Source organism: Aquarana catesbeiana, linkage group LG09 (assembly GCF_042186555.1).
Source record: "Aquarana catesbeiana isolate 2022-GZ linkage group LG09, ASM4218655v1, whole genome shotgun sequence".
Lineage (NCBI taxonomy): Eukaryota > Metazoa > Chordata > Amphibia > Anura > Ranidae > Aquarana > Aquarana catesbeiana.
Window position 1 is genome coordinate 141,439,343 of NC_133332.1, and position 24,955 is coordinate 141,464,297.

Genomic DNA, 24,955 nt, shown 5'->3' on the forward strand with positions numbered 1-24,955 from the left:
ACTTTGCCCTTTAAATATATGACAGCACACTTCCAAGTTTGCTTCTTTTAGGTTTTCTTTTTTTTTTCTATATGAAAATGTTTGCTTTAAAATATTATTTTTCGGAGCATTTAATTGTCACATAGAATTCCATTATATGTAATGTAGTTGTAGTGTAGCACAGACCGCAGGCCGGGTTGGCTGTTTGATATCAAGTTCCATTCTCTGTAAGGAACATGGCAGCCAGGCTCACAGTAGTTCAAAGTCACTCAAGTCAGAAAACAGGCAGTACATGTTATTTTTCGGTTTATTTGCTGGCTTAACTTGGGTGGGGTGTGTGTGAGCCTAGGGATACTCCAGAACTAGTAAACATACAAAGGAGGACACTACTCTGCTTCTTCATGTTGCAACCATCTCTTGAATTCAGAATTTAAAGAATTACAACACAGGAGATCCCTTTGCAGAGGTATAACATGAGTCAAAAAACTGTAGTGAGCTCCCTCAAAAGTGGCAAGAACAGTCTCTATGATCCTTAAGGCTAGTATCCACTGTGCCCTAGGTACTGTAATGCTCCTTGTAGTACCAGCTAGCTTCTGTACTGGATGCATCTGGCCTGGATCCTCTGCAAAATTCCCTGCACCACTTCAGGGGGCTCTGACGGGAGTCCCTGAGCTGAAGCTGGGACCCCAAAAGCAATTTATTCTGTCTTGTAGCTAGCAGCATAGCGGGCATTCTCTCCTAGGCTAGATCTTCTTCCAGAGGAACAGGGACCCTGCTCTAGGCCTCACTATTTATACACCTCTCAGCCCCTGCTGGTCACTCTCCTGACCAGGGATTGGCTGAGGCTGTATGAATATTCAGGCCAGAGTCAGTCTCCCCCACCCACTTTGTCTCATCACTTGCTAGAAGGTGCTGGAATACAGGGGTAAGTCTGAAGTTTGCACAGACATAACCTAGAACAGCCAAAAGCAATTTAACACTGCTTCCCTTCTACAGGGAAGATATAAAACAATATTTACCTTAACTATAGCAACCGTAGTAAAGGGTGCAACAGTAGGAAGCATATTTTTTGGGCTTTTAAGGTGTTAATGGTACAAAGCCATGTCTATTGGCATACAGTATACAGATGAACCTGTGCCTTTGTAACATAAACTGATTATTTTGAACATATTTATAAGAACTAAACATTTATGAGTTAATGTGTGCCTTGCTGTAAATTATAGAAAGGTAGCTCAGCATAAACCCTATCATCATGAAAAAATCAAAATGTAAAAAAATGTACAGGCTGCAGCTGAGTCATTTTGCCTTTTTAACTTTTAGAAACTAGTGTTTATGGATTAAATGGGGTTTAGCACTGTTAATAAAAAGCATCTAAGAGCTTTATTGCACAAATCAATGTTAGGGGCTGACTTGCTTTCATTCAGTAAAGTGGTGGTGCACTGGGATTAGAGTCACAGTCTAAAAAGTATAAAGAGTCACAATTTCATAGCACTCTACAATGCAAGGAACTGTTTGTAAGACCTTCATCACAGACAGTATCTTAGTCTAAAACGTGTGACCATCATCTGCAGTAATTTAAAGTATTAACGTTTGGATAGCTGAAGTGCTTCTTCTTATAGTTTTCTGCAGCATACTGTTTGTTATATATGTGGCCCAGTTATCCATACACCTGACACCCTCCATATTGTAATGAGATTAGAGTAGCAAGGTAATTTATCTTTCTTTTCCCTGTCTATATAGTTAGGTCAGAATTGAGATAACAATTCAAAGGCATACTTATGATGGAAAACTGTGCCATATATTCATTTTATTTCTTGCTTTTTTCTCATGCAATACAGCATGTGATAGGCTTTAAAGGTATTTCTCAACGTGCACTCTACCAGGGCCATTTGGACCACTAATGTTTAGGGCAGAATCCCTCAGTGTAATGAAGTGTTCACAAGGCTAAACTAGGGCTAAACTACTGAAAACCATATGTTGTTTAGTAAATAGGTGAAGTAGACAGCTACTGTATATAGCTGATGGTTGGTAGAGTAGACAATAACTTTTTAAGCAAATTTATGCTAAGAGTAATTTTTAGGGTGAAATTACTGACCCTGTCTAGTTGCTGATCCTGTAACTTCAAGATTTTTTTGAGTCACCGAAGCAGAACCAGTAATAATCTGAATATCCATTCCTATACTAATATAATGTTTCAGCCTATTCTGTCAGAAGGTACTAGAGTGTTCTAAAATTGTATTCTTTCCTTGCACAGAAGTGTCAGGTGTTTACCTTCTTCACAACCTGGGTAGAATGTTAGTTATAAAGCCTGAGCTCAAATAGGAGGGAGGTCAGCTTTCATGGATGTTAAAAAGTGGAAAAAATTCCACCAACCCGCGCAGATGGTAAACTCAAATAATTAACGTATATGTTATATAGGAGCAGCACGTTGTGTTTGAAAGTGAAATAGAAAAAATAATTAATGAATTAATTTGAACCGCACTCTCTTAATAAAGTGCAAGTGCAAAAAAATTATTTAATTATATAAGCAAACTTCTTAATACCAAAAACTAATTAAGTGAAAAGAGATACTAGTGTTAAATACAATCATATATAAACTCTCAACTTAGAAGTCCAAATAAAAAATCACCCAAACATGGTGTTACCATGTACTATTCAAAAAATCATCAAAATCAGAACTATTATAATCAAAAACTGATCGAGAATCCAAAAGTGAAAAATAGCGTTCAAGTAGACAAAATCTGGAAAAACTTCTGGATAAAATCTTCCTATATTCAGCGATCATCCACCACCATCACCAGCCACACAATCTACTCACCAGAAACCAATGATCCCCATAACAGGAGTCAAAAAGGCTTCAATGGAAGGTACCAGATGGATTTCCACGGCTGCGGCTTGATCCAAATGCTGTATGGTTAGGAGTGCTGTGACCTATGCGGATACTTGATGGACTTGTTTGTAAAAATCTCTATGTGGGATTGGTCATAACAGACCATCATTGCCATAGATTAGGAAAAAGATAAAAGGCTCCCATGGTGAAGTATATCGAAGAATTAATTTAAACAAAATAAAACTGAATAAAAACTTTGTAGCAGCTAAACAAACAGATCCATGTGCAAGGGAACGCCACTGGCACTCACAGCTGTGTAGCAAATGGCGGAAGTGACGTGTCACGTTCAAAACACCCTACTGGTTTCGTCAGTACACTCTGACGTCATCAGGGGTCATGTGAACGGGCACATTGCCTCCATATATATGTATCCGCCAATTAAGGATATCCAATCCAGTTCAATCCTTACCAATTAGGAGAAAATATTTTTTTGGGGACTAGCTGGATAAACATAAAACATAAAAAGCTAATATATTATAATCTTATTAATACATTTTATATAAGAATTTAAATTCAAAAATAAAATAAATTTAACTTTGACTGCCATCTTGGAAATCCATCTGGTACATTCCATTGAAGCATTTTTGACTCCTGTTATGGGAGTCATTGGTTTCTGGTGAGTAGATTGTGTGGCCGGTGATGGTGGTGGAAGATAAACCTCTTTTATGATCGCCGAATATAGGAAGATTTTATCCAGAAGTTTTTCCAGATTTTGTCTATTTGAACACTATTTTTCACTTTTGGATTTTCGATAATTTTTTGATTATAATATTTCTAATTTTGATGATTTTTTGAATAGTACATGGTAACACCATGTTTGGGTGATTTTATATTTGGACTTCTAAGTTGAGAGTTTATATATGATTGTATTTAACGCTAGCATCTCTTTTCACTTAATTAGTTTTTGGTATTAAGAAGTTTGCTTATATAATTAATATATTTTTCTGCACTTGCACTTTATTAAGAGAGTGCGGTTCAAATTAATTCATTAATTATTTTTTCTATTTCAGCTTTCATGGATACCTTAAACTTAAAGGCACACACTAAGCTATCATTTCTGTCTTAAAGTGGTTGTAAAGACAGATTTTTTTAATCTTAATGCATTCTATTCATTAAGATAAAAAGTCTTCTGTGCGCAGCAGGCCCCTCAGCCCCCCACCCCCAATACTTACCTGAGCCCCATCTCCAGAGATGTACATGACTGCTTCGGCTATCCGGGACTCCCCTCCTGATTGGCTGAGACACAGCAGCTGCTGTCAATCAAAGTCAGTTAGCCAATAAGGAGAGATAGGGGCGGGGCTGAACTGCAGCTCCGTGTCTGAGTGGACAAACAGAACTGCAGCTCAACTCGGGTGCCCCCATAGCAAGATGCTTGCTGTGGGAGCACTGAACAGGAGGGAGGGGCCAGGAGAACTGAAGAGGGTCCCGAGATGAGGAGGATTGGGGCTGCTCTATGCAAAACCATTTCACAGGGGAGGTAAGTATAGCTTGTTCGTTATTTTTATTAAAAAAAAAAATAACCTTTAGTATCACTTTTACAGGAGAATACAAGTGAATAAAATCACACATTTACAGTATCTCTGGGAAATAAGCAATAAAAACCTATAAGTGGAGACTGAGGTTCTTATAAATACTCATTCCTTTCTAATTCTCTTTAGGAAGTCTTGCCTTTGTGATATTTGCTCTAGATTTGTATGGTGGATTGTACCTCTTTTCCGGGCTTTGGCGGGTACTTCAGGATTGATACTTTCAAGGTGTTGATGGAAGGACAGGAAACATGATGGTGAGTATAATTCATATACTGACACTACTTTTCTGCCCACGTCCCCAACTTAAATAGTTTGGTGATAACTTTCCATTTTTTATTTATAAGTGAATACACAAATCCATCTGAAATCTTTAAACCTCAATCATTGCACATAAATCCCGCTTTATTCCCATTTCCTGTTGTGGAGATGTATCAGAATCTGGAAGCACCCTTTAGAATAAAGGGGCCCCTGGATATCTGATCATATATATTTATATATATTTATATATATATATTTATATTTATATATATAAAATAAACACACACAAACACCTGTGAAAAAGTCCTTTACTCCTTGATGCAGGAAACTGTCAGGAGTGGCATGCGCTACATTGACTAAGAGCAGATAGCCCTTTTTCCGGTCTATCTGCACCACCTGTGCGAGTTTCTATTTCAGAGTGAAATAGAAACTTGACATGTTTGCCCCTAATTAATACATTGGCAGTTTTCCATGGAATACATCAGTTTTCCATAGAAAACTGCCAATGATTCCCACCATATGTGACCTGTCGTACGGGATGTCAGCAGAAAGCTCACAGCCCTCTATCTCCGTGTGCAGTGCTTACAGTACAAAAAGCAAAGCCTCCTCCACTCTCCCATTCTGAGCTGAGCAGGGGTCGGGGACATGCAGAGTGATCGGAGCATGCTCCTCCAGATCTCTGTTCTCTGTGCTGCCTGTCACAGACATGGGGCTTGCTCCCCTTTTATTAATTAGGAACAGCATCTGCTCCAATTTCTTATGTTTAGAATAGTGGTGCAAGCTTGTTCTTGCACAACTCTTTGTTAATTCCCTCCATTGTCCTTTGATGTAAATCCAACATTAATCATGTTTTCCAGCGAAGTAGATACATTATCAATCATGGTGAACCATGCCCACAGACATGACAACCTGCACCACGATGATCCTCCACTGCCAAACTCCCATTGTAAATGACAGCTTTCAGGTTAGCTGTTGAATGTCAACAAACCAATGATATCATTGACCAAATATGATCATGGCCATTTTTGGTCTATGATGTATACCACCAACCCCGGCTTCTTTGTTTATGTTCTGCAGTCAGGTGGGGAGCTGTAATTTGCAATGGATTAGTTACAGGGGTAGCGATTAGGGAAGATCATTGTGACATGGGCCATCGTATTTGGGTAATTGGGGTGTCACCCATCATGACTGATGATGGATCTACATCACTGGATGCCTCGATTGACTTTGGATTTACGTTGTGGGGTATTTTTTTAACTAACAAAATACTTTTTTCTGCCGTGTGGGTGCTGTTATTTTATATTTCTTTTTTTTTTAGTGAATGACAAGTGACAAAGACTACTAAGTACCCCATATTTATTCATGTAGGGATGAGGACCATATATCTAAAGACTCCTTATTCTAATGGGAGCCTCTAACTTTCAATACCTCCCACATCAACTTGGCCAGGGATGTGGGAATGAGTCTTTTACCAGCATCACCTCATCAACACAGGAATAAGGAGCCGTCCAGGAGGCCTTATGCCCCTCACAAGAAAACACTTCCAACTTTGAGGGCAAACAGCCTGGTATGATTTAGGCAGGGGGGGCACTTACTGTTCCACTTTTTCCTGGCCAGCCAGGCTGCATACCTAGTTAAAGGTCCGGTACAGATTTTTGTTGCATGAGGTCCATCTCATAAACCATACCAGACCCTCATTAATGACTGCATGCCTGGATAAGGTTTTGATTTGAAGGGAGACCTCACAAAAAAATAAAATAAAAAAGAAGCATAGGGGTCCCCCTCTTCTGAACCATACCAGGCCACATGCCCTCCACATTGGTAAATTGCCAGGGGTTGTAATAACACAACAAATGAATGATTTCTGGCTCCAGCAATGCAGGGATTGAGTAAGGGGGGGGTGGCAAAATCTTGTTTGAGGAACTGTGAAAAGATTGGATTCAGGTTATACTCATGGTCCAAAAACAAAAGGATAATCCCGGGAGCCTTGCTAAATGACCCATAGAAGGGGGGAGAGGTACTCACCTCCAAAATATGAGGAGGGTGGTAATCTGCAAATCAACTATCAAAAAACAAAAAAACAAAAATATACCATGCACACACCCTATTGAGTAAACTTCTCCAAAAGATTTATTTGAAAAAAATGCATAAAAATGTCACCATCAATACCCAGAGATCCTCCCTAACCTCCGCCCCCCACACCCACTCCCCCCCCCCCCCCCACAACAAGACCACATCCCAAAATCTACCTAACCAACTATATCACTCACCAAAATACCTATCCTACCTAGTGCATAAATTGTGTGGTCCCCCAGATGGGAGCTGGTGGATTCCCTCCCAAAGGGCACCCTCCTCCCTGTACAGCACCTACACCAAAGTACACAGCAACCTGATTAGCCCTAGGGAGCCAGCACCCCACCTTAAAACCACAATGGGTTAATGGAGTGCTGGATTCCTCAGGGACTACACTAACATGAACCAAGCCAAAATTATGAGGTCCTGCACGGGAACACAATGATGGTAAACAGTCCAGGGCCAATATATCCTGCTGAAAAGGTCACAAAATCCTCAACATTGAGGTAAGAATTGTAAAAAAATAATTGCTGCTGAACATATATTTCTGAAGCAGTGTTAGGTACCAATGAACTGCTACATGACCACGTGGGCAAGGTGGGTATATCACATCATAAGATGAAAAATCTGCTGCTGTTGAACTACAATTGCAGTCGAGGTTATAAGATCTGAATAAGCTGAGGTAAATGTTGTAAAGGCAGTCCATACATCCCTTCTAGAAACTAGATAATGTAGACTCACTAGGTATATGAGGTCTGGCCTGCATGATATGGATGATCCCATGGGATTGGGTATCCTTTCCCTAACTTCAACCGCAGATGATATGACCTACACCTGGAGTCTATGTGGTGTATGCCACTCACGATCCTTAAGCAGACCAGTCCTTATGTCCATCAGCCGTTATCCATGATGATGGTCTCAGCTATTCCTTGAGCAGTAAACGCTCTCAGATCTCAGTCCCCACTGTGATTCTGATGTTCCAAACAGTGATGGCAGTCAGCCCAGGCAGTCCAAGCACCCATCATTATAGTATCTGATCCCCATTGCTGTGCCGGCCGGTTCAAAGAAATCCAGTTGAATACAAGCAGGGTGTGTGGTGACACAGGGAGATGGGGGCCCGTCCTTCCATCTACATGTATCATTCTACACACCGGAACTTCCTTGTGTACTTATGGTCTACCTGAACCTGAAGCTCATCCCTATTCATAAGTATCACCAGAGTTGCTAATTACATAAACGTGCAGTGCTTTCTGTTTGTTAGGACATCACATTTTATTTTGCTAACAATCTTAATTTACTGGCATGGCATGGCATGACATGGCTATTTCAGTAGATTTTCACTGAACCTGATCATGTTAGTGAGCAGTAATTTATCTTGTGTGCAGGGGTGGACTGACAACTCATGGGGCCCCCGGGCAATAGGAGATCGTGGAGCCCCCAGGTTTAAAAATGGCCACCACGCAGCAGCCATCTTTATAACACAACAATAATGTGACCTGTGGTGTAAGTGTGTGTGGCTAAATTATGCTGCATATTTAACATGGCTTTTTAATCTCATTAGAAATGTTAGTCTGATTTTCTACAATGTTTTTTTTTTTTTTTTTTTTTTTTTTTTATAATTTTTTTTTTTATTAATTAATTTGAATATAATATTTTTTACATTATTTTCACAATGCTGTTGGGGGGGGGGGGTTGCTTTGATGAAGTATCACCCCTGAAGTCTCATTTTTGAGACAGAGAAAGGGACTGAGGACACATCCCCAGTCCCTTTCTCTGTAGCCTTAGCTGTACTGCAAATGAATAAACAGAGGACAGAGGCTCCTGCCCATTCATGAACTGAAGCATAGGAAACACAAATACCTGCAGCTGCTGCCAGCGGAAGAGGAAAGGAGGGGGCACGCTGGAGAAAATAAGGGGGCACTTTAGAAGCACTAAGGGGCACTCTGGAGGAGTTAGTACCTTCAGAGTGCCCCCTTACTTCCTCCTGTAGAGTGTCCCCTTATGTTCTGCTCCTCCAGGGTGCCCCTATTTAACCACTTACCTACTGGGCCCTTTTACCCCTCTTTTGCCTAAGCCAATTTTCAGCTCTTAGTGCTGATACACTTTGAATGACAATTGCGTGGTCATGTAACACTGTACCCATATGAAATTTCTATAATTTTTTTCACAGAAATAGAGCGTTCTTTTGGTAGTATTTAATCACTGCTGGGTTTTATTTTTTTTGTTAAATAAACAAAAAAAGACCAAAAATGAAAAGAAAAACGTTTTAATAGTTTGTTATAAAATTTAGCAAACAGGTATTTTTTCTCTTTCACTGATGTGTGCTGATAAATCTGCACTGATAGGTTGCACTGATGGGCATTGATGAGGCGGCACTGATGGTCACTGATAGGCTTCACTGATGATCAGGCACTGATAGGTGGTACTGATGAGGAGGCACTGATAGGTGGCACTGATGGGCACTGATGAGGAGGCACTGATGGGCAGCACTGATTGGCTGCACTGATGGTCACTGATAGGCTGCATTGATGGTCACTGATGGGAGGCACTGATGGGTGACACTGATGGGCACTGATAGGCGGCACTGATGGGCAATGATAGGTGGTACTGATGAGGAGGCACTGATAGGCGGCACTCATGGGCACTTGAAAAATAAATAGCAAAAGCCATTTATGGGTGGCACTAATAGGCTTCACTGATGAGGCAGCATGGATGAGGAGGTACTGGTAGGTGGCACTGATTGCAAGCACTGGAGGGCAGTGATTGGGATTGGGCACTGTTGGGACTGCACATATCAATGTAGAGGTCCCTTTTACAGAACCTGGTTATCAGCTCTCCTCTCCTTTCCTCATGCGGCCAGGCCAGCAAGGGAACCAGGTGTACTTGTTGCTCACTTGCAGCAGAGTGCAGGTAGCAGGGCCAGAATTTGTAATGACAGACCAAGCTACTGCTGAGCAAAGACAGGTGCTCTTAATGTTCCACCCCCCCATCCTATTGTGGTGTTTGAGAGAGCTCAGGAAGATTCACAGAATGCAGGGGTGGGAGGTGTGCTGGCTGGAATTTTGAGAAGGAGTCAGTGCAGTGACCTCTGTTATCAATCACAGGGAGAGGAGGGGGGAGCTTGCAGGAAGGATCGCAGAGGCATCTGTGCTGCGGCTGCAGGGCTAGAAGAGACAGTGACAGGCTGGATTGGTGTGAGAGCAGGGGTACTCACGGCTCTTGTACTTATGCCCAAAGTAGTGCTGTAGGGAGAGAAGAGTCAGCAGTGTGCATGCAGTATCTGGGAACCCTGCTGATCAGGGGTATATGCTGACAGACAGCACAGCTCTCGCTCCCTCTGTCCGCTCCAGATGTTTGGCAACAGTAAGGGGCGGGCCCCCTGCTGGCCCCAGGCCCTTGGGCAGCGCCTGATATGCCCGAATGCTTGTGTGGTTGCAGAAACAGTTAGAAACTGGCCATAGACAGGGAAATGTGTCCCCGAGAGCAATAAGCAGGAAGGCATATCCCCTTTTTCATTATTGCAGGGAAAAATCACTGTTTGCCATTTTGCCTCAAATAATGTGTTGAAGTGTCAGCACACCTCTAATACATTTCTTCTCATGGAATAGTGAAAATATTTTTTTTTTTTAAGTTACAAATTGTCTCTGGGTTTCAGAAGAAGCAGTTGTTGCCTTCTACAGTTACCCAAGCACCACACTGGGTGGGAGTAAATTTGGTTACCTATATTTGAAAGTCATTGCAAATAGAAATGATAATAATCAAAATGCAAAGAAAGAAAAAAAAAAACCACTGTGCCAACATCCGAAGTTGGTATATAAAGATTGAATAAGTTTTGAAAAAAACTCTATTAAAAAAAAAAAAAAAAAGGCGGACTTTGTAGGCATATCATGAGGCGGTAAGTTCTAAAAAAAATGTACACTTTATTACAAAATCATTAAAAAACATATGACACCCTATAGCTTGACAAGGTCAATAAAACAGTCATGGAGGTATAGATCTTTGGAAACGTATATGAAACAGGGTCCGTAACATAGAAGACAATGTATGTATGTATTAGACGGTTAGGTTCATAAAATCCTCCATGCTTGCTTGTCAACACGTTTGGCAATTTTATAGCTTCCTCAGGACATACTGGGTAGATGCTGATACAAAATTAAAAATATACAGAAAAAAGGAAAAATAAGTATCCAAAAATAATTAAAATGCAGTAACTCATAGCAACCATCCTGTTTGCTGTAGTCTAAAATATAATTAGCAGCTATGGGTTACTAATAATATCTAAATGCAGTGGTCTGAAACACGATACCTCTAAAAGTCCTATGCAATTACTTGCAGCAACAGTTTTTAGGAAGGATGTAAATTGCCCTGTCTGGGATACAACCACTAGAGGGAGAATCCACAAAGCTGCACACCAAATACAACATTGACAAACGCACAACAAATAAAGGTGACCCCTAGGTCAATTATGATTTTTAGGTAAAATCAAACAAATAAAAACTTAAAGGTAAATTGTGCAGACAATGCACTATTGTTTCTTTTAAAAAAAAGTGTCTGGACAAGTGATAGGTGACAGTTTTGCTGTGACAAAAACACAAGAGCTATTGGTTTAGGAAAAAGAAAAGCACTCTAGGATTTCATTCAAGCAGCTGAAGCGTGATCTCTGAGTGCAGCTTCCTGTGATTCAATAGCAGCATTCTCTGACAGGGACCCACAGAAGCAGTGAGTGGGCTGTGGTCTGCAGCACACAAATCTGCCTTTCCTGCTGAATTTCTAGAAAACATCACATTTCACCGGACATCAATTTATATGCCAGTTTGACTATTTCATCCCACCTGCTAATCTAGAGACAGGTTACACATCACTACATCCTAGCTGCTGAGAACACCCACTTAGAAATAATTGGTGGAGGGTAACAGATGTAATTCTTGTGGGAATCACATTTTGTAACTCCCCCTCTTCATCTCATTTTATCTGCCACTGAATGTTTGGTACAAAATGTGCTTCAGGTCCAAGTAGAGAAGAAGGGGGAGTTGTAAAAACCTGTCAGCTCTGAGCAATACTTTGGTTGTGCTTTTTCTTCTCATCTGGACTGTGATTTCTAAAAACTAGATCAAACTGAAGACAGGTGATGTCCACAGCAGCCATCTGGATTCCCGCTGCTATTTTCTGTCCTGATAATAAAAAAAAAGGTTAACATTATATTGGGTGCCGAGGATAAAAAAAAAACTGCACTTTTCCTTGTAGAAGGCACAGATTGGTATGGCACATGACAGGATTACAGCTATAAACAAAAGCATCACCAGAGCTTAGTTCCCCAGATCTGAACACGGTGGTAAAAGTATAAAGTTGTCTGCCAATCAATTGATGGTATTAGGCAATTGAGAGAGTTGTATTTTTCAGTTTTCCTCTTATCTCACCTGACATCTTAAATCTGGGCTATGGGCAGATATAAAAGAGACAAAGAAATGTAATCATTACTACATCATTAAATGTCAACGTGCTGCATGGCTAAAGTGTGAGAGGGAGAAGACACTCAAGGAGCTAGTAAGTTCATGTGCTGACAAGAAGCACTCTGATAGGAGGGGAGAGCAGAGTAACAGCTTCTCCTTTTGCTGTCCAATCCCATGCTTGGGGTGGGACCAGAACAACCTGGGCTCAGAGTTGAATTATGCTGGACTGATGATATTTAGTGGCAGAAAAAAGTTCTGCAGTGGAAATCTCTGGACTGAATGTAAATATTGCAGCTGTGTTTTTTTTTATTTTATTTTATCTTTTAATGGGGTATTCATTTTTCCTTTGGTAGTTTGGCTGGAGTTCTACTTTAACATGTAAGCTTCTGCTAGGGCTAGCAAATAAACTGGCCTCATAAAACACCAGAAATGTCATCTCTAAGGCAGCAGCTGAAGTATTTTCTGTGATTACATCAGTACCTCTGGGGCAACAGGGCCCTAGGTGGATAGATGCATGGTGTGCATAGTGTTGAACTCTACAGGGATGCTCCACCAGGCATTTCTGGGGAATCTCGTGACACTGTGTGGAAATACCTCTCTGGTGGTTATCCTAAAATAGAGGCAGAGCTAGTTAGAGCAGAAGGGCAAATTAAGACCTTAGAGAACTTCTGGGAAGGTTATGGCTCTAGAGTTTCGTCCTTTCTGTAACTTTCCTCTGTATTATTTTTAATCAGCTACTGTGAACTCAGGTATGAAGGAGAAATGTATTTGCTTAAGGGGAAAAAAATGGTAATAGTAGGCCTGCAACCTAGTGTTTCTGGTGTTTACTGTGGAAATAAAATAGTAAATGCACACAATGTAATTTAACCCAATAGTATACAATGCTTAATTCTTGCGTTCCAAATGTACAAGCATATGTTGCTGAGTCTGTGAGCCCTGCGTGCACCTGATAAAAAATATACCACACAAAACACAGGATCCCATACAAATGGTAACATTTTCTCCACTGCTCATGCCAAACAACCCCTCTTCAAATGTCATCCTGTATTTCTCTCCACCACCCACAGTCCATCCGGCCAAGAAACAATCAGTTCAGTGATCACTACTTTGTGTGAAAGCAGTCGAGAGGGAGAGAGAGAGACAGAGGGCCCTGAGTTAAGTCTCAGGCAAAGTTACATTGATGCAGCAACGATTTGTGCACTGGTGCCAGAATCAAGAAACCTGCATTCTATGCTTTTCTTATAAATAATGCTTGCTTTCATAATCCCTAAGACAACCTTTGCTATCTGTGCTTGCTTTTGATGCCTGGAATCTGCTTATTCTTTTTTCCCCAATTTAAACAGTCCTGTGCTGTCCTGTGTTTTTCTATCAAAGTATTCTACTTATTAACCACTTTATTGCTAGGCTTTCAAGCAAATTCAATTTATTGAAGAAATATATATTGCATAGATCCTAAAATACTGCGTAACTGCGCAAACTATTTTTTTCTAAAAGCCACTGATTCTTTGAAGGCAGTGATGGTGCAGTAACCCATAGCAACAATGAAAAACCAGCCTTTGCTTTTTTTTTTTTTTTTTGCGACCAGACTAATTATGCCAGATTTCAGAATTGTTGTGCTGGGCTTTTTAATATCATAAAATATTTAAAAAAAAGAAAAAAAAGAGAAAAGAAACGTGTGCAAATTCCAGTTAACTCTAGCAGTTATTTATAAATCATCTTTTACTGATCTGACTACCATAAACTGAAATTTGGGTGCTAAAGATTACAGGTCTTTTTTGAAAAAAAAAAAATACATTATCTCCTTGCACTTACTCTGGCATGCAAAGAATTAGACTGAGCTCCCCATCCAGGGTTTATTAATCTTTGCCAACAAGAGTTAATGAGCTTCTAGCCACAAATAGGTTAAAATGCACCACTGACACCATACAGAGTAATTGCTGTAATAATGATCCAAATATTCTACAGTTGAACACAGAGATTATTTTATATGGCCCACACATAATTACATCTAGACTACAGGACCTAACTCACAAGTCCTCCCAGTGGTCCCATTAGAGGACAAAATCGCGTTTGAGGATAAAAAGCTGTCCATCAAATCCTGTCTTTTCCCTGCCCCTTCTCATTACAACTTGCCAAAGGTCACTTGGGCATCCACGGCCCATCCACCTTAGTCTGGGAATGCAGGGGCACATTAACTCCTTTATCTCCAGGCTTCAGTACGCAAATCCCAGAAAAGCATCTAGGGGGCTTTCTCTCTTTCTAAACAGTTAACCACCTGACAACAGTGGAATTGCAAATTATCTGGTGTCAGCATTTAGCAGTCAACACACAAGCAGTTAGATAGAATCAGCTACTATGTACATTAGTTTTAGCAGGTCAAACATGCACAGTAATTAATACAGACATGCATATCGCTCCTGATTACAAAGATTTCCAATGCATATGCTGCACAGATGTACATACCAGACAAGCCAGAGCAGGTGATACACACAGAAATTGCTTGTATGCATCTGTGCATAAGGATGGAGGGGGGGAGGGATAAAAATAAAACAAAACTCACAGCATTTTCCTGAATGTAGTGCAGCTTATAAGTGATGCTCAGGAATATTTGAGGAAGAGGGAGGGGGTTGTGCAGCCACTGTCCTCTTCAGACAGTCAGAATCCAAGGATCACAATGAGTTTCACACTCCCTTCCCTATAATGAAAGGGACAGATCACATTTGAGCTTTACAAGAGAGTACAATAGACAGGCACAACGTGTTTGCAGTGCTCCCCCAGCAACAAATTTACAGAGCGTGACGTCATCCCCCTCTCAGTCTGAGGGAGCCTGCAGAACAGAAGGGTCTACAGAAGCCCCACTTATAGGAAAGCAGAGAAGGGAAAGCAAGCCACGGTGAGAACTACTGCCAGTCACTGCAGACTCCCACTCAGATAACTTCTTCCCACATCTCCCCAGAGATCATGGACGAGGACAAATGAGATGAGCTTGATTTCTCTGCTTTGATATGCAAACCTGCATCGGACCTGCTAAGAAGAACAACCTCATGCTTTCCTGATGCGTGAGTACACAGTTCACATTGCAATATATTTTCTATGCTTATACTGGGAAATACAATGTATCATTAGGGATCTGCATGAGAATAAGGGCATGGGGCAGTTTACAATGCCCTACTCAATAAATACGATTTATTTAAGCATCCTCTGCATATATTGGGGTTTCTAGCTATATTGCAGTTGCAAATGTGTTTCCTTTTCTTTTATTTTCAAGGTTTTAACGTAGGTACCAGATCTTGGATCTGTGGGATATAAAGATGCTGAACAGCATTTTGTTGCTGAGTGTTATATCAGTGACTGCGATCATAAAGACAGAGAGTCGTAAAACTGCTAAAGACATATGCAAGATTCGCTGTTTGTGCGAGGAAAAGGAAAATGTGCTAAATATCAATTGTGAAAACAAAGGCTTTACCAGTGTCAGTTTACTGCTTCCACCACAGTCTAGAATATACCAGCTTTTCCTTAATGGCAACTTACTAAGCAGGCTGTACCCGAACGAGTTTGTCAATTACTCCAATGCAGTGACTCTACATCTAGGCAACAACGAGCTGCAAGAGATCAGGACTGGAGCTTTCAACGGGCTAAAGACACTGAAAAGATTGCATCTAAATAATAACAAATTAGAAGTATTAAAAGAAGAAACTTTCCAGGGCCTTGAGAGTCTTGAATATCTCCAAGCAGATTACAATTTCATCAGTGTCATTGAAGCTGGGGCTTTCAACAAACTGAATAAATTAAAAGTATTGATACTGAATGACAATCTTCTGCTTTCTCTACCAAACAACGTCTTTCGCTTTGTACTTTTAACCCATTTGGATCTGAGAGGCAATAGACTTAAAATGCTGCCCTTTGCTGGTGTCCTTGAGCACATTGGTGGGATCATGGAGATTCAGCTGGAGGAGAACCCTTGGAATTGTACTTGTGATTTGATTCCACTGAAAGCATGGCTAGATACCATTACAGTGTTTGTAGGGGAGATTGTCTGTGAGACCCCCTTTCGGCTTCATGGGAAAGATGTCACTCAGCTTACCAGACAAGATCTGTGCCCCAGGAAAAGTGCCAGTGATACAAATCAAAGGTCTGTTCACCCAGCTTTTCCAGATATTCGTGTACAAAGGATGCCTCCAACATTTAACCCTGCAGTAACTCCAACCAGACCTCCCAAGGCCAGCAGACCTCCAAAAACTAGAAACAGACCCACTCCTAGAGTAACAGTGTCCAAAGATAGGCAAATCTTTGGGCCTATCATGGTTTATCAAACCAAGTCTCCGGTTCCTCTAAGTTGTCCTGAAACTTGTGTTTGTACCTCACAGACCTCTGACAGTGGCTTAAATGTTAATTGCCAAGAGAGAAAAATCAGCAACATATCTGATCTTCAACCTAAGCCCAGCAGCCCAAGGAAATTCTACCTGACAGGCAATTATTTGCAAATTGTTTATAAAACTGATCTTCTTGAATTTAGCTCCCTGGATTTGTTACATTTAGGAAATAACCGAATTGCAGTTATACAGGAAGGTGCCTTTTCCAACCTCACAAGTTTACGTAGACTTTACCTTAATGGCAACTACCTTGAAGTACTCTACCCCTCTATGTTTGATGGCTTGTTCAGCTTGCAATATCTTTATTTAGAGTACAATGTAATTAAGGACATTTTCCCACGTACATTTGATGCTCTGAGCAATCTTCAGCTCTTGTTCCTAAACAACAATTTGCTGAGATCACTGCCTGATAACGTATTTGGTGGCACAGCCCTGACAAGGCTAAATTTAAGAAACAATCACTTTTCTTACTTGCCCATAAAGGGAGTTCTTGATCAGCTCACTGCCTTCATCCAAATAGATCTCCAGGAAAACCCTTGGGATTGTACATGTGATATTTTAGGTCTTAAGAACTGGATTGAACAATCAAGTTCAACGGTGGTTGTCCAAGAAGTAACCTGTGAGTCACCACTGAAACATGTCGGGGAGCATTTAAGGATTATGTCTAAGGAGACAATCTGTCCAGAAAACCCACATTTAGCAGATGCCACTATGTTATCATTTAATCATAAATCCCACACACCACATCCTTACAGTGTATCACCAAGCCCCTACCCTGAATTGCACTCTGAGGTTCCACTGTCAGTGTTAATTTTGGGATTACTAGTCGTTTTTATCCTGTCTGTGTGCTTTGGGGCTGGGCTTTTTGTCTTTGTACTCAAAAGAAGGAAAGGGGTACAGAGTGTTTCAGGCAGTAGTGCAAACAATTTAGATCTCAGTTCTTTTCAGCTCCAGTATAGTTCATACAATCCCAGTTCCAATGACAAAACTGAGGCTCATGTGTACAACTACATACCACCACCTGTTGGGCAAATGTGCCAAAATCCGATCTACATGCAAAAAGAAGGCGATCCTGTTGCTTATTACAGAAACCTACAAGAGTTTAGCTATAGTAAACTGGAACACAAAAAGGAAGATCCAACTGCATATACAATAAGCACAACTGACCTGCTGGAAAAGTCCTCTACCCCAGCAGAACCAGAACTTTTGTACCAGAACATTGCAGAGAGGATAAAGGAGCTGCCTAGTGGAGGGGTAGTTCATTACAACTTTTGCACCCTGCCCAAAAGGCAGCTTATGCCTGCATATGAGTCGAGGCGTCAGAATCAGGACAGGATTAATAAAACTGTTTTATATGGCACCCCCAGAAAATATTTTGCTGAACAATCTAAACAGGAGCATCTTTTTCTTCAAGGAAAAATGCAGTCAGAGCCAGATTACCTTGAGGTTTTGGAAAAGCAAACTGCAATAAGTCAGCTGTAGGCAACATTTCTCAACATTGCTACAAGCTTACTGGTTATATGAAGTGTCAGAAGCAATTGTGCATACACTGTATGCCTTTTTTATGTTACACAGGTACAGATACATTGCATTACCATCAGTTTTGGGAACAATGTATCTTATTTTCTTTTAATGTATATTCTTTTTAAATTATTTCTTTATTTTACTTTTAGAAGCAGTCTCCTTTAAATGAATGTTTGCTTTTATTACCATTGTTTTTATCTTTACTTTTACATTTTGGTTTAAATAGGATTGAATTTGATCTAATGTTCTAAACAGTAGAAGATCTCCAAAGATCTCAGTGAACTGAACTTTTCTATGTAAATAACATTCTGTTTTAAATCAACTACCAACTGCAGCCACTGGGCGTCACTTGTTTGAGTTAAAGTGCCTTTGCACTTTAAATAACCTAAATTGTGCTTTTAGCTTTTATACCATGGATATATTTTAATGTGCAGTATTTCTGAAAGAGAAAAAATATATTATATATATATATATCCCCCAAAATAAGAGGTCACTTTTGTATTTTACATTGCATTGATAAAAAAGTATTGATTTTACAGGGCAAGAAATTAAAAAAATAAAGAAATGTTTAAAATGTGTATCTCTTCCTGAAATGTAGATGCAAAACTATAGATTCATAGAAATATAGAAATTAAATGCTTCTTTGAAAGTATATATATATATATATATATATATATATATATATATATATATATATATATATGCCATTGCTTAGTTTTCATTTCAGCTCTACTGATGTTAATTGTTTTAAGAATATTTTCCTAATTAAAACAGAGTTAAATAACTGAAATACAATTTTTGTCTATTAGCTTTTAATATTTTTTATTGATTGCAACATGCATTTGGATTTTGGTGTAGTTTTGCACACATGATAATGCTTTGTGATTTGAAAGCTTGCAATACTACAGTAATGTAATATTTACAATATTTTAAACAAAATTGCCAATTAGGTCTGCTGTTATTAGAATTTATGCCACATCTGCTTTGAGTATGCTCTAGATAGCTGCACAGAACACCTACAGTATCAATTACAGTATATGTATAGTTGAGGCAAATCACGACACAATTAAAATGATCAAAGTGCAACATCTACATCCTAAGTAGCCAGTAAACATTTTCTATGCAGGCATAATTGTGCAAATTAAACAAACACCCATTATTTAAAACAAAAACAGTTTTGTTTTTGTCTTTTGTAAATCCTTATGCAACTGGGATGGTGATCTGCATATAAAGTAGGGCATGCTTTTCAAATCTTTACTAAAGCAATTGATGGACTCTGAAAGAAGCACAGTGTTTCCTTTTCATAAATAGGTTACTGCACATAATAATCCGTTATTATCATGCAGAGACTGAAGTGGGCACTGCTGACTGTTTTTAAGCGTTTCAAGAAATTCGAACATATTAAAAGTTATTCTGGGGATGTGCATTTAAGGGGGTTTAATTGCTGCCTAAATCATATCAAAAGAAAAGCTTGCATACCACAGTTAGATATATCTCTCTTTAAATCTCGGTGAATGAGCAAGCTGAAAATACATTTCTGTGTAGCAATCTGTAATAGAGTTTTACCATCAAATCTGATTTTAAATGCACACATCACGCAAACACACATACACACACAACAAGTAAACATATACACAAATATAACACACACATACATAACACATAAAGACAGGTACACACACACATACAAACCACACATACACACATACATACACACCCCATTCACACATACACACACACCCCACACACATATACACAAAACACACACATACAACAAACACACTTTTCTATATATATTTTTTTTTTAAATATAATGTAGGCTTTAACATCTAAGGCATCCAAATTTAGTTGAACCAACCAATGGCCGCTTACTTCTCTGGAAAGACAAACAGGAGGGAGCACATCTTTTCTGCAACCATTTCCTAGCTAAAAAGGAGAGTCTTACTTCTCTTGCTACATTCTCTACAATGTGCATGCATGCTCCACACAGAATATAAACTTGGAACTTAGGGGAAATCTCACTAATGGTTTCCCTAAGAGATTCCAGAGGCCAATCAATCTCAAATAATTGTTACCCAACTAAATGCTTAAACATGGTTAAATTGACTATCCTATTACAGGAATGATTGTAAATCGTATAGCATACAACTTGGATGTGCTATTTCTATGTATTATTATTGTTTTATATATATATATATATATATATGTATTGCAATGTATTGGCTAAAGTGCACTTATGGCAAAGATAAAATTGATGAACTGCATAGCTGGCATCATGAGCTGCTACCACATACCTTTAGTTGTGTGATTTGTCAAAGGATAATCACCCAGAGTCCTCCTAAAACAACTATGCACGTATTGACTTTTTAATGGTTGCTATTTGCATAGCTATAGACACCCCCCATGTGGCAATTTTTGTGGCTGCCAGAAATCCTGAAATAGTCTTTGCACTATGGAATGTGGGTGGGGGATGTGTCAGTTTAACATTACCAGTAATCAAATGCATTAAGAGGCTCAGGGTAGCACTGCACTGACAAGTCAAGCAATACATGTCTGTGTTACCAGTATATGTCATCAGCTATGGGTTACATTTGTTAGTTTATAGGTTTAGGTATGTTTTAAGTGACAAACTAGGCATTGGCATACTCAATCAATTTGCATTTTATTATGTATTTTTATTAAAAATGTACTTAATTGGAATTGATGAATTTTAGAAATGAGGTTTGTTACATTTCCTCAATAGGCTTCACCTCATTGCTAATAGCAATTTTAATTAATTTTGTGCTGCAGTGTAATTGACTGCTCTTTAGTATTACCATATTCAGGGAACAACATGGGATTTATAAACTACCCATAAAATTCACAAACTGTAACTGGTAAACTTGCTTTTTTGTAGTAACAAAAAAAAAAAAACACAACAGTGCATGTAACATCGTGAGTGCACTTAATTGTATCTAGATTAGTCTATCAAATACATTACATTAGCAAAAGCCTGCCTGTTCATTAAAAGGAATGAAATTCTGCACTTGCATAAACATTCCCAGTGGAAGTCTTTCACATACACTACAGTACACTCACACACACATTACTGAGTTCTCTTAGATTACTGTTACATCTAAATGAACACCTTGCAGTGCCATTTTTCAACTCCAGATGGAGCTGTGAGAAAAATGTAACATTGCAGCTACATGTGACATCAAAGTGTGAAAGGTGTGGGAAAAGAGAACCCATCACTCCGCAGAGAGGAAAAAATCATACTGTATATATACAGCATCTCTTCTGCGTTGGATCACGTACCTAGTACGTGATTCAGCACTTCCGGGTTGGGGAATGTGCAGGAGTGCCACTGCCGACCTACTCCTGTTGTGATTATTCACAAAGGGAGCCGATCAGCTGATACCACGGACTTGATGTCCGCCGCCACCCAACATTCGTTACACAGGCAGAATGGCAGTATGCAGACAGATTTCTGTTCTGTCAGCAGGAAGTCATTGATCCTGTGTTCCTGATAAGCAGGAACATGGATCTCTGCCTTCCCCTAGTACATGCACCTCCCACAGTTTAGTAGAGCATAGTCTAGGAACACATTTAACCCTTTGATCACCCCTGATGTTTACCCCTTCCCAGACAGTGTCATTAGTACAGTGACAGTGCATATTTTTTAGCACTGATCACTGTATTTATGTCTCTGGTTCAAAAAAGTGTCAAGCCTGTCAGTTAGTGTCCCAACTGACTGCCTCAATATAGCAGTCCCGCTATAAGTCACTGATAACCGCCATTACTAGTTTAAAAAATATATACAAATTCCATAAAAATATCCCATAGTTTGTAGACTCTATAACTTTTGCGCAAACCAATCAATATACATTGATTGGAATTTTTTTTGCCAAAAATACGTAGCAGAATACATATTATCCTAAATTAATAAAGAAATCGGATTGTTTACATTTTTTATTGAATATGTTTTATAGTAGAAAGTAAAAAATATTGTTTTTTTTTTTTTTTTTTTTAGAATTGTCGGTCGTGTTTGTTTATAGCGCAGAAAAAAAAAATGCAGAGGTGATCAAATGCCACCAAAAGAAAGCTCTATTTGTGGGAAATGAAGGACATACATTTTATTTGGGTACAGCATTGCATGACTGAATATTTTTCAGTTAAAATAACGCAGTGCCGTATCACAAAAAATGGCCTGGTTGGGGGGGGGGGGGCATTCCGGAGGTGAGGTGGTTACCAAAATAGAACTGGTACAAATAAGTATTGGGTGATGTTCAAATCATCAAAAAAGCAGATTTATACTTACAATTTAGTCTTAATAAATATACAGTATGCTAAAGGGACCACTTTTGTGAAAAATAATGTATTCTAATACATATATACTGATAATAAACATAATGATAGTATTCCGTACATTAGAATAATCAAGCTATATGCAAACAGCGAATTTAACAATGTCTAAAACTATTAATATAAAATGTATATCCATGTAACATGTTTTAATTTTTTTTTTTTTTTCATCATAAAATGTAGCTCAAAAGAAGTTCCCAATATATGGGCAATTTTAACATGAAAAAAAATGTAATGTTACAAAGACATTTTTTCACTAGTTTTGTGAACTTTGAGATACTGTAAGTATAGTCCTTTTTTGCATATAACTTTTTAATTATTCCATTAGAACCATGTATGGGAAGTGGGTTTCATAAAGCTACAGTATGTATTTTGTCAAAGGGGTGGTTATTAGCATATCAATGATTTTTACTGATTGTTTTTTAGTATATACAATTCTTTTCTTCCTAATTTCACAGTATAATACTGGTAGATGTGATTATTGTGGTACCTTGCACGCCAGGCAATGTTATACTCTGTCACAATCATGTCCTAGTTTTTTCGGCATGTCAATATTGAAAAAATATAAATAGACAAAAGTGAAATTGACCTCTGAAAGATTTACCCCCCTTCATGACCAGGCCATTTTTTTTGATACGGCAGTGCTTTACTTTAAATGACAATTGTGTGGTCAAGCAATGCTGTGCCCCCCCCCCCCCCCCAAAAAAAAAAATTGCTTTTTTTCCCCACAAATAGAGCTTTCTTTTGATGGTATTTGATCACCACTGTGTTTTTTTCTTTTTTGCACTATAAACAAAAAAATATTTTTTATAAAACACTATTTTGAAAAAAAAAAAATATATATTTTTAACTTTTCGCTATTATTATTATACAGGATTTAAATAGCATCAACAGTTTATGCAGCGCTTTACAATTAAAAAGCGGGCAGTATAATTGCAATACAGTTCAATACAGAAGAAATAGAAGGGCCCTCATCGAGCTTACAATCTAAAGGGGGGGGGTGTTGGTGGTACAAAAGGTAATGGCTGCAGGGGATGATCTGATGGAAGGGACTCAAGTACAGCTCTTGGGTGGAGGTAGGGGTAGGCTTTTCTGAATAAGTGAGTTTTCAAGGACCGCCTAAAGGCACACAGGGTGGACTGGACATACTGGGGCAGGGAGTTCCAGACGATAGGAGAGGCTCTGGAGAAGTCCTGGAGGTGAGCTTGGCAGGAGGTAACAAGGGAGCTAGAGAGCAGGAGTTCCTGGGAGAGGCGGAGAGGACAATTTGGGCAATGTCTGCAGATGAGGTTGGTGATATAGCTGGGGGTGATGTTGTAGATGGCCTTGTATGTTGTGGTTAGTATTTTGAATTTTATAGGATGGGGTAGGGGAAACCAGAGAAGAGATTGTCAGAGAGGTACAGCAGTCATGGATCAATTAGTAAAGTGTTTTAGTCTAGCAGCAGCATTCATGATAGACTGAAGGGGGATAGCCTGTGTAAAGGTAGGCCAGTGAGGAGGGAGTTTCAGTAGTCAAGGCAAGAAATAAGAGTGAATACGTTGTTTTGTGGTGTTGTTAGTTAGGAAGGGGCAAATTCTTGGGATGTTGCAGAGGTTAAAGTGGCAAGAGTTAGCCAATGATTGGATGTGGGGACTGAACGAAAGGTCAGAGTCTAGGATTACACCCAGCACCCTGGCATGTGTGGAGGGACCAATGGTTGTTCTGTTGATCTCAATGACAAAGTCATGGGGAGGGGATCAGGGAGGAGGAAATATTACAAGCTCAGTTTTAGAAAGACTGAGTTTGAGGAAGTGGTGTGACATCCATACTGATATGTCGCTCAGCAAGTTTGTGATATCTGAGGAGATTGAGGCGGTGAGTTGAGGAGTCGAGAGATATATCTGTGTGTCTACAGCATAGAGGTGGTATTGAAAGCCATGGGAGGTTATCAACTGGCCCAGGAAAGAGGTATAGAGAGAGAATAAGAGGGGCCCAAGGATGGAGCCTTGGGGTACCCCAACAGTAAGAGGAAATGGAGCGGAGGTGATGTTGTTGTATGTGACACTGAAAGTGCGCTGAGATAGGTAGGAGGAGAACCAGGAAAGAACAGAGTCGCAGAGTCCAAGGGAGTGGAGTATATTGAGGAGAAGTGGGTGGTCAACTGTGTAAAAGGCAATAGAAAGGTCTAAGAGTATGAGTATAGAGTACTGGCTATTGGTTTTAGCATTTAGTAGGTCATTGGTGTAAAAAAAACAAATTTCTTCATAAATGTAGGCCAATATATATTCTGCTACATATTTTTGGTAAAAAAAAATCCAATAAGCATATATTGATTGGTTTGCGCAAAAGTTATAGCATCTACAAACTATGGGATATATACTGGGATTTTTTTTAATACTAGTCTATACTAGTAATGACAGTGATCAGCGACTTATAGCAGAACTGTGATATTTCAGCAGTCAATCTCGGACACTAGCTGACACTCTTGACATTTTGTGGGAACCAGTGACACTAATACAGTGATCAGTGCTAAAAATATGCACTGTCACTGTA

General features: G+C 39.4%; 1 protein-coding gene across 1 annotated transcript; it reads left to right on the forward strand.

Annotated features, from left to right (window-relative positions):
* The first annotated feature begins 14,700 nt into the window (after positions 1-14,700).
* On the forward strand, positions 14,701-18,697 carry SLITRK2 (SLIT and NTRK like family member 2). Its single transcript, XM_073599261.1, has 2 exons — positions 14,701-15,238; positions 15,448-18,697. Exon 2 carries the CDS (start codon positions 15,491-15,493, stop codon positions 18,032-18,034), a length of 2,544 nt encoding a protein of 847 aa, XP_073455362.1. The 5' UTR covers positions 14,701-15,238; positions 15,448-15,490; the 3' UTR covers positions 18,035-18,697.
* The last annotated feature ends 6,258 nt before the right edge of the window (positions 18,698-24,955 follow it).

Bases quoted from the DNA above. Each gene is read 5' to 3' on its own strand.
- SLITRK2 (XM_073599261.1), top strand. From the start codon at position 15,491: ATGCTGAACAGCATTTTGTTGCTGAGTGTTATATCAGTGACTGCGATC.